Consider the following 10,603-nt stretch of genomic DNA (forward strand, 5'->3'; position numbering starts at 1 on the left):
AAAAAAAAAAAAAGAAAAAAAAAAGGATGTTAAAGTATTATTAGTCAAAGCCTTGATCGCTCTCTTTACCTGACACTGTCCAAAAGGCCAAGGAGAGCTAAGTTTGGTAGCATGTTAGCAGGGTGTGTGAGAATGGATAGCTTAGGTGACAAGTTCACATAGATATGAAAGCAATATTATTTATGCTGCAAATCTCTGGTTCAAATATATATAATTTTCCCCAATATCTCCTCCAATACAGAATTAGAAAAAAAAATCTAGATCTCTGGTTTTTAGATGAAAGTCAGGCTCTAATTTCCAGGGACACATCTTAATTGCACCAATTTGAGATAGAGTGGGACAATTTCAGCTTTGCAACATTAACTCAGAAGCAATCACATACAAATCTTCTAATGTTTAAATCACGTGATCTTGCAGATAAACTCCTTGGGCCACAAAGCAGCGCTATGCTTGCAACTTYGGCTGCATGTTGATGCTCTAGCTCACTTTTCTATCGCAGCACATTTCATATGCTCGTGGCTGCCTCCACCAACAAACCAGCTGGGAAGCACCCACCGTGCGCGCACAGGACTTACCTGCTCAACAACATAAAACGCAAATTGTAAACGTTGACGCTGCAGCATTGGAATTAGGTGTCTGAAAAGGACTGGAAGATGCTCGTAACGATTGCGGAATGGAATTAGGATCGCCACCTGGATGGGGAAAGGGCGTCCGTTACCACACCAGGAAAGAGTTCATGACAGCCCACAGACCCCTCTAACACCTGCATCACTGCTGTTTGTAAATTTTGGTGTTTGCCTCTTGGGAAATTGTTGCTTCAGGGAGATTAAATGCAATCCTGGCCTTAATTGAGGCTAATAGCCCCCATACTCACTGATTCTATGCACCAAGTCAGGAGAGCAAGAGCAAGGCCGGGTCCCAGTACTGTACTGCCCAGAGGCCACCACCCTCCAAGGCAAGAGTCCCCAGCAAYGCAACCTCCATCTCTGGGTCAGATGTCCCCAAACCAGACAGCTGGGTGAGCTGGAGGCCCRTCAGCAGGGAACCGGACAGGCAAGTTCACCGCCTGTCTCCTCAGCAGTCCTTGCAGAAAGCCACAGCTGACTCATGCATCACAACCGCAGCCCCCGATTTCAGCACCTCACTTCTCCAGGCACTGCAGTCCTACGTCACAGGGAGCCTTACATTCATTTATCTGGAGCTGCAGCACAAAGGTGGAAATGCTGGCGTTCCCCACTAACATCTCCCTGACACTCGACCAGGAGCCATCCTTCCTGCTGTGCCCAGCAGTGTTACAGGCACAGCGCTTCCGAATTCCCTGTTTACCTTCCAGCGAGGCAGACAGTCACTCGGCTTCCAGTGGCCTCCTAGCTTGATAGAAGGGTCTTTTGAGAAGAACTGGTGGATATCTTCCATCGTGATTTCGCTCATATTTACATCGATGGGGCCCTCTGCAGACGCAGTGGAAAGAAGCAGATGAAGAGGTGAGGGCTCCCACCCGAGCACGAGGAGGTGCTGCTTGGCTCCTACCCTGCTCAGTGCTCTGCTGTTTCTCTCCCATGTTGGGACCTAGTGCTGAATGCAACTGGTCTGCTCTTTCACCAAAGATGACTGAGGAATAATACCACTGGCATGACTCAACCTTGCCCCCTCCACAGCCCAGCTCTGCTCACCCACCCCTTGCTGGATGAGKCCCCTCTAAATTGCAAACCCACCACTCCTCCAGATCTGCTACAGCCAAGAGGAATTCAGGCCCAATTTCACTTGGGACAGTTTGGCGGTTCACTCATGTCCAACAGTGCCAGGGCTGGGACTGGCCAACGCGGGCAAACAGCAGCGAGCGCCGGAGGGGTGAAGGAGCAACTGCTCTGCTGCCTGCCAGCCCCAGCACTGGCGATGGAAAAGGGCTGGCCAAGCCTTTCCACCAACTCACAGGGCACAATTCCGCTTTTGTTTGCATTTGCCAAGCGACGGCTCTTGCTCCAGAAAGGAGGAGCGCCTCAGAYGTTGCAGGGATTAATTTGGGTGATCCGGTAAACAATGGCTTCCCAGAGGGAGACTGCAGCTGCTGAACAGCCCTTCCATTCATTCCCCTCCGGACAGGTGCTAAGCAGAAAAGGTGACATATCAACAAGCCAAGAGGGGAAAAATGCCAGAATACAGAATCCAAAAGCATGCAAGAGCAGGTAAAGGGTGCGCTGGTACTGCCAGCTAAAGCGGAAATTCAACCTGCTCCTAGGGGATACTCCAGGCTCAGCTGCCAGCCTCCCAAAACCTGGCACTTGCCAGCTGTGCTGGCACAGAAGGGGCCCCTAGCTGGGACAGGGGGCTTGACACAAGCTGGGACAAGGGCTGCAACACCAGAGACCAGGTGCGGTGCTACTCACTCATAGAAGGGAGCCTCTCAGGACAGGTATGGTTTGGAAAGTAGGTAAAATCTTCAGGAAGAAAAGTTGTGGCTTGCAGAAAGGTTTCATTGTGATTCAAATCAAGAGGATAATCTAGGGTGGAGGGAAAAAAATGAAGAAAAATGTCTATTTGAACTACAGGTCTTTGGTTTTTCCATTTCCCCATGCCATTGCTAGCACATCCCTTCAYCTGGCTACCCTGTCCCCAGAACCACTCAGGGCTGAGCGTGGGTGCTGCGACAGACTGCCGCAAGCGTCCCCACACTGTACGGGTCCTTGTCTTGCAACCACCGCCCAGCTGGGCTTTCCTCCCCATGGTGTCAGAGGGCAGCTGCAGGGTGGCAGGAGAAACCCTGCGGGTGTCAGACCAGGCCACCGCTGAGGAACCTGCCCCTTTCCCGGTCCGAGGATGGATTCTGAGCTTCACCTTCAGGTAGCACAAGCAAATCAAATGGAAGCAGCATGTGGTTCTTGAAAGGAAAAGTTATTTAATACTTTGTCCCTGAAGGGCTGCAGCAGAGGTAAAAGGGGAAGTGCTCCTTGAGTGACTCCTCTCCTAACACAGGCTCACGGGAGGACTGCCAGGAGCAGCAGCCTGCTCAGCAAAATTCTGCTTCTCGTGATTCTCTTGAAAGGATCAATAAACACCATGGTGCTGCACGTAGCCTTTCACTTGGTTAGCGTCACATACAGCAGACGTGCGCCCACGTTCCAGCAGGACCCAGCAGCAGCCAGAAGAGCACATTTCCTCAACGCCCTCATCSTTTCAATTCCTTTTACCTTCTGAGTAAAAACCCTTCAACATGCTACACCTTTGAGAGTTTTAAGGAACTTTTTGTACAGCTACAAAACTTCTGCTTTCTATGGTTACATAACCAAAATGCACCAGCTTTGCGTAAATGGCTAAAGCCAGCCTTGACCTTTATTTTAAGTGCTAGAAGAAAGTTTGCCTGCCATAGTAACGTATCAGTTGCTGGGAGGATGCTGCATCTCTTCTTTCTGAGACAACCAGAAGTTTCACTGGGGGTTTGCCTTTTGATCCCATGGCACCAAGGGCAGGAGCCTCAACCTTCACACACCTCACTCCTGTATGGGTCCCAAAAAGCAGATGTTTTGGGCTAAGAGCACTTAGTCCCACCACACATCAGGAGCCTGATGCAGACCATCTCCCCCATACTTCTGGCTTGTGAGGCTGAAAGGGCCCGATCCTTCCTGGTTGCCTTACCCTTAAAGGACATTTACACCAAGCTGACTGTACAAGCACRTGTGAGAGGACTGACGTTCCTTAGACTAATTCAAAGCAGAATTGGGAAGCAGGTTTCTCATAGCCCCACTACAAACCATCTGCTATTCAAGCACCTAAGGACAAAGCAGCTTTAGTGTTTCTCCCTCCCCAAGAGCTCTCCAAGCAGCTTAGCAATTGCTGCAGGTGATCTACTTGCACACAGCACACTTACAGTGGGCAGACAGCATTTTAAGTTGTTTTACCAAACACAGCGCAAAATCCCTTTTTCATTTAAACCAGCAGCTATAATCTTGCACATAACTAAAACATACGTTTAGGTTCAAAAGATATTGATACAGAAGTCTTGCACATTTTATACTGAGAGCAATTTACAGTATAGTGAAGAGTGTGTGTCAGCTGATGTTAAAGGGTTAAGAATCTACATCAGATTTATTTTAAGATATGCACGTTTAAGTGATTGCATAAACGTACTGTATTCTCTATAGGATAAAAACTGTATTAAAAAAAACACTTTAAAGATATCTCAAAGGGGAAAAAATAGAATAATTTTTTTTTAAAGTAAAGCAGGGAAGGATGTCTTAAACTGCAAGGTCCAAATCTTTCATTTAGATCAATTACGACAACTCGTTACCTGGCCTGCTATTTCAGCTTGCTTTCTTTTGCTAGTACGTGGTATCACGTCATTAGTACTGTTTATCTGTTAGATTAAAAAGCACCCAAACTACCTCAGCCAGACTCAAGACGGACTTGCAAACAGAATCGCAGGGCTTCTCAAGTATAGTCAATGTTATTTTGGATGCTTGCTACTGCTACGACTACATTTTAATAACCAGATTCCCATTAAACTCATATCACCAGAATATAGCTCTTGCTACTTAGTTCAGCTCTCTAACCATGTCCTGATAATGCAGAGCAAAGCTCAATTCCACTGTTTTTTTATTATTATTTATTTATTTATTTTTACACAAAGTACTGCCTTTTTTGCTTGATAAAGCACAGAAGGGATACCTCTTAGCTCAGTGAATAGGAAATTGATTATTGCATCCATTAACAAATGCTTAAAAAGTTATTAAAATGAGGAAGTAACTTACAGAAAAAGTTAAGAAGGGCAAGAAGTAGAAGATAGAGGGATGGAAATGCACTATGCTTGCAGCAGACCAACCTGCACCTTGACATTCAGGACTGGACATCGTTAAGCGTTCTGCCTAAGAATGAAAGTCACAGGTCCAGGGAGGCAATGCACACAGGACTGCACTGTGTAAAGAGCCACTCCGTTTTGGCCACATCTGGAGGACAGACATGACATTTAGGAGAGGCTGCTGCTCAGCAAGCATTAGTGACATCCTGCTTCCCAGGTGCTGCCACAAAACTGGAGCAGGGACCTAGCTGATGACCAGAGAGGAGCAAGTAGGCATTATAAGGCAAGGAGCAGTCTGAAAGCTGCGTATTACCTCATTTGTCACCTCCAGGAGGCAGCAAGGAGATGGGGAGATTGCATTTTGAGTGTGGAAACTCAAGAAAACCTCAGGTCAGGGTGGGAAGATACTGACTGCAGTGGAAAGGCAAGGCTCACGGCTGCGGCTCCACGAGCCTTCCTGATGCCATGGCCAGCATCACATGCATGCTCCTCAACCCTCTTAGGGGGAAAGTCGCAAAAGGGTGCTATATAAACCTTTACTGCTCAAAGCTTTTCAAAGAGAAGGCAGTATCAACCAAAGTTTGCAGAGTTGACACGGATCTGAGGCATGAGCAAAGCCATTTACTTCAGTAGCAGTATTAACCATCAGAGCTGCTAATGTGGTAACTACTTCCCTGTCTACTGCATGCAGAAGTGATTTATAGCAGGTCTGCAGAGGGCTCGCAGCCTGGAGGGTGGCAGGGAGCACCTCATCGAGGCTCAGATGGGCACTGGAGGCTTTGCTCACCGCAAGCACCTGATCTTCCTTTGCTTCAGTTCTCATTGTTAGCTTCTTTCTCACCTTTTTCAGTTGATGTTTCTAGTCTTAAAACAGATAGAGTTGGCAGTTCTGGCTGACTTCAACAGTAGAGAAGATCATGTAGAGTGCAACTCATCTGCAGAGTTTGGATATTACCCCTTTCTTCACCTTTTCTACTCAAAGTACAACCAAACTGGAATAACAGCCATACCATATACTCAGTACTCCAGGAACAGATGCTTTTCCAGAGGCGAGTCTGAGTAGCAAGAATATTGCATTTTTTATATGGAAGAAAATTTGCTTTTTAAATCTGTCAGCCCTTGCTGATGAAACCTACCCTGGATTCCTTCTCAAGTGTGGACCTCAGCTGAGCTTCACAGGCATCACCAAAGCCTAATGCAGAACATGCCTGGGAACCATCATGCTCCTGGCTCACTAGTTACATGTAAACACAAGAAAATACTCTCTCTGCATGACACCTGCTTGTCCTGTCCTCAGTAGCAAGGAAATGCCTCATGCCTTGTTATATGCAAACATGCACATTTATGCGTCAGCATACCCTATTTACACCAAAACTTACGATGTAACTAAACCAGTAAACCTTTTTCTAGCTTTGTATTATGGGTGGAAAACAGTCAGGAGTCAGAGTCTGTTACTCTGATACCTTCAGTCCACCCAGAGTTCAATCTATTATTTGCAGCAGCGCTCCAGCCAAGTCATATTGGTTCATCTTTGCAAGGAAAGAGTGAAGCTTATGAACATGGGCTCTTACATGTATGTGAGGTGATGGCTGTGTGCATGTGTGTGTGAAGGCAGTTTTAAATACAAAGCCTGACTCTCACACAGCTGTTTTTCAAAGCCTTTATCCTCAGATTGGTTAAAGATAACAAGCTGAATTCCTCAAAAGCAAAGAGGTTTTCACTCAACATCCAGCCATTTGAGACCTTTCAAGATATCTACCCTTTTTACAAGTTAAAAGGATTTGAATAAATAATAACAAGTAGAAAAAAACAATTGAAGTTCCCACCCTGCATTTACCAACATAAATTAATTCCTTTAATAGAGAGTGGTTCAAGTCAACTTAATGCCCAGTGAAAATGGAAACTTCAAGCAAAGTGACAATTATTAAAGATATACCTGAGTCATTCACGCTGCTGTTCCTCTTGGCATAGGCACTGCGGACCACCTGCTCGTAGACCTGAGCTCCTATTGTTCTCATGTTTTCACGAATCATGATGCCTTGGGCTTGCATCATGAAGAGGTAGGTGTTCACTGCAAGGAAAAAAAAAATCTGTGAGCATCTGCTTTTATAGGAAAGAAATATGGAAGAGAAATAYGAGTCTCCTGGAATGCTTCCCAGCACTCGGCTTCCTTTTGGCTTCCTCCAGCCATGGAGATCCCTGGGTCACATGTGTCAATGAAACCTGATGAAAGCTAGTAAAGGCATATGACTTTTAAAGCATAGGTGTGAGGCACGTTTTGAAACCTGTCTGATTAATAAGSTGAACTTATATGGCTGTTGCCAGCAATGCAGGCTGTAACTCAGCACGAGAGGTTAAACAACAATTCCTCCTGCTGTGCAAGTGCAGAGGCCTCCTTAGAAGGTATAATTGTAAGAGGAAACTCAGCTGAATGACTGGACGAGAAAATTCCTTCCCACATTGCAAGGTCAGAGGCCTGCTCCCACCTGACTGAGGCTACATCGGACGAGATAAGAACAATTTCTTTTTCCACCATCTTTGAGCTCACCTTAAATCAATGCRCGTCACTATTTTGCTAGCACTCTGTTTAAGTAAGGGCCTTCCAGCTTTATGTGAGCTTTTGCCTTCCAAGCTGCCTGCCGTCATTCAAACAGCTGAACCCCAAGACTTKGGGCACTTCCTTTGGTTAAATTCTCTTGTGGTGGTGGTGTCACACCACACTCTCACAACGCTGAGCCTGAAGTGCTCTACGCTTACCCAAACCTTCCACTTTGCCTGCTCATATTCTCATGCATTGGTGAGATTGGCAAAGACACTGATTTCCTGTCAGTCAACACTGAGCAGTAACACCGCAGCGACAGTCCACGTGCTGTCACCTGCACGGGCGCCTTGGCATTCAAGAGCTGTCAGGTATGTCTAGCAGGAGGGGAGAGAGGGCAAAGGCAGCCTTTGAGYGATAACCTCCTGCTTGTGTCTCCAGCAAAACCCCTTCCCGTCCCAGCAGGCTGCAGGCAACACTTTGCACAAGTCACTTCTCAAGGGACAGTCCCTCCAGCCAGAGGCCCCAGCTACTTTCCTCATTATCCTCATTTTCCACTGACCATTATGTCACGTTATTGCTTCAACTTAGCCTGCTTAAATTTCAGTTAAGCTGCCGTAGACATTTGCAAGGACAGCCCCAAAGAAAACGGCAACAGGCACAACCCTCGCGACGTCAGCAGCTCCCTCCCAGCCTGCAAGACRTTCACCTGCGGTCTCTGCACTCAGGAACCTCCACCCCCTTCCACTGGGCTGCACCGTAACTCTGTTTTCACTGGATTAAAATGTTCGTTTTAAACATTTAACATTTTTATGTTAACATTAACATTTAATCATTAAAATGTTAATGATTTTAGACTTAAGAATGAAGATTTGAAATTGGGAAAGAAGGGAAATCCAGAAGGCTAATCTTATACTGATAAATAATCAAAATCAAAACAGACTAAAAGGAAGACTCCAGAAGGGCTGAAAAGGCTAACAAGCCAAGAGATCAAGGGAAACCCTCTGCATGGGGAGGGCAGTAACTGAGGAAACGCCTTCCAGCTCAGGAAATCAGTAACAGCCTGGTAGTTCTCTATACCAGGCGTATCACAACCCTGCAAGAGCCCGATGTTGATGGCTGCTGGTGCCAGGAAGCTGAAGCTCATTACTGAAGTCATCAGGAGCCCAGATTAGATAGGGCATCCTGGACACTGTACCAGTATCAGAGAGCAAGGTCGTTGCATAAACACTACCTACTTGACAAACAGATTCAAGTTTTATTTCCTCGTATACGACAATTCAAGTCAGTCTCGAGAAAGGTTGCCGAGTTGGATTTCCCAAACACAGCTTTTCCCCACAACACACACCTTAAGTAAATATTTGAAAGAGTACATAAGCTATGGAGTCATACCTACACGGCGCAGGTCTTTGAGCTGCGTTCAGGAATCACCACATAGATTTTCAATTCACCGTGCAAGAACATTTTCCACGTGCCTGTTTGGCTCTTTGAGCATCAATGTCCAGATGAACAAGCCACCAATATCAAGCAGCTCAGAACTACTACCTTCAAGGCCCAGATAACTCAGAGGATTAACTACTGCCAGCATTTTACCTACAGCTCGTCATTCCAGGCCCGGGAATCAGGGCTCGGGTAAGCTGGCTGAAGCAGCACATTTGCCTCAACACCAGACGGCTCCAAGCAGCTTAAGGTGTTTAACTGTGCAAGCATAGGGAAACAAGGCGGCTAGGTTGCAATAAGGGCTTGGCAACTAAATTGTTTCAAATGTCGGGTTAAATGCACATTTCCAGCCCATCCCCTCCCATTTGTATGTGTTTTTTGCGATGGCGACAGTGGTAGCAGTCATAAGAGCGTGTAATGCAAATGAAAAGTCATCCACAAGGATTAATTTGCCCCAAATTTTTCAGCTGAAGCAGTTTTCCCAACCCAGTTAACCATTATCTGAGTAAGTGATTTATTACACTAGTACAGGAAAAAGCAGGAGCTGCTTGAGCCAAAGCTCTTCCTAAATTCACTTCATTAACTTGCTCTATTCTGGGACTACCTATATAGCAAAGAATAATTATTGGATGGTTTAATGACCACTACAAAGCAAACACGTGCTCTAGTGCATTTTCTTGGCAAGATGCTCCTACTGCACTTACTGCTACAAACAGCGAGGCCTGCTTTTGGGCAGAAAGAAGGAGAATTCATCCTAGCAGATCCCTGAGGGATAACCCCCAAGGACAACTTGGCATTTTGATGCAACACCACSAGCCAGAGGTAAATGTCATTAAAAATTCTGCGTGCAAAGCCTCACATACGTCCCGAGGTGCTTGCAGGAGATGCTCGCCAGAAGAGCTTGGAGTGCGGATGGGGCCCATGCCAGCCTCTGCTGCAACGTGAGATTTGGGGAAACAAGAGTCCCTCAAAAAAAAGCATTAGCGGAAAAGAGTTATTTAGGGTTTAGCAGTGAGTAAGCCAGCAGGCTGGCACATACCTGTGGGTCTGGGACAGGATGTGCGGGACAGCTGAGGAACAGCTTTTAGCGATGAGCTCAATAGCTGGCAAGAGGCAGGTCTCCGAGTRACCACGGACCTCGCCAGAGCTGAGCAAGTTCTGAGTTAGCTCCTTAGCCCGCACGACAGCTCCGGCTCAGCTGCGAGGGCTGCTGCTCGGGACAGCCGGTTCCTACAGAAAGGTTTACAAAAGCATCCTGCCCCGGCTACACCGCCGGCCGGAGAGGCGCCGCCAGCCCTCCCCAAGCTCGCGGGAAGGGGGGTCCGCACGGAGGCGGCAGCATCGAGAAAGCAGAGCCCAGCCAGGACCCGCGAGGCGGGCTGAAGGCCCAGCTTCATCTCGGCCATCCCGATCGTGAAATCGGGGAGGCTTTAATGACCGTTCCCTTCCCTTCCCAGCAACCCGGAAAGCTCAGCGCCAGGACGAGGGCACAGCTCCTCTCCTCGTCCCCGCAGCGCGGCCGGGCGGCAGGGAAAACCGCTGGGGCGGAGGTGTTCACCAGGACCAGGCTCTCGGCAGGCCGGGGAGGGGGCCGAGGCTTGCGCTTCTGCAGCTCGCGGGGAGCTTGCGACAGCAGCACCGCGTAACGTGCCGACGCCGAGCGAACCACTTWGCTCTCTGCCTCAGCACGCCTCCGCCTCGCTGCGCTACGCAGGGCCGGGTTTGGCGAAGCGTGAAGGAACGAGASGGACAAACCGGCACCGGCTCCCTGCTCGACGCGAGGCGCGGGGGGCCCGTCCGGACGTGCCGTTTGCCCTCCCCGGTCCCATCAC

General features: G+C 47.8%; 1 protein-coding gene across 1 annotated transcript in view; it reads right to left on the minus strand.

Annotated features, from left to right (window-relative positions):
- B4GALT5 (beta-1,4-galactosyltransferase 5) overlaps positions 1–10,603 on the minus strand; it is a 39,304-nt gene that overhangs the window by 7,624 nt on the left and 21,077 nt on the right. The window contains exons 2-5 of the mRNA XM_085314033.1: positions 6,729–6,863; positions 2,388–2,501; positions 1,327–1,451; positions 576–692 (exon numbers count right to left, since the gene is read on the minus strand). Of these exons, the coding sequence (XP_085170159.1) occupies positions 576–692; positions 1,327–1,451; positions 2,388–2,501; positions 6,729–6,846 (474 nt within the window). The 5' untranslated portion in view covers positions 6,847–6,863. The remainder of the gene's footprint in view (positions 1–575; positions 693–1,326; positions 1,452–2,387; positions 2,502–6,728; positions 6,864–10,603) is intronic.

The sequence above is a fragment of the Rhea americana genome, unplaced genomic scaffold (assembly GCF_003343005.1).
Source record: "Rhea americana isolate MKP2758 unplaced genomic scaffold, rheAme1 scaffold_4, whole genome shotgun sequence".
NCBI lineage: Eukaryota > Metazoa > Chordata > Aves > Rheiformes > Rheidae > Rhea > Rhea americana.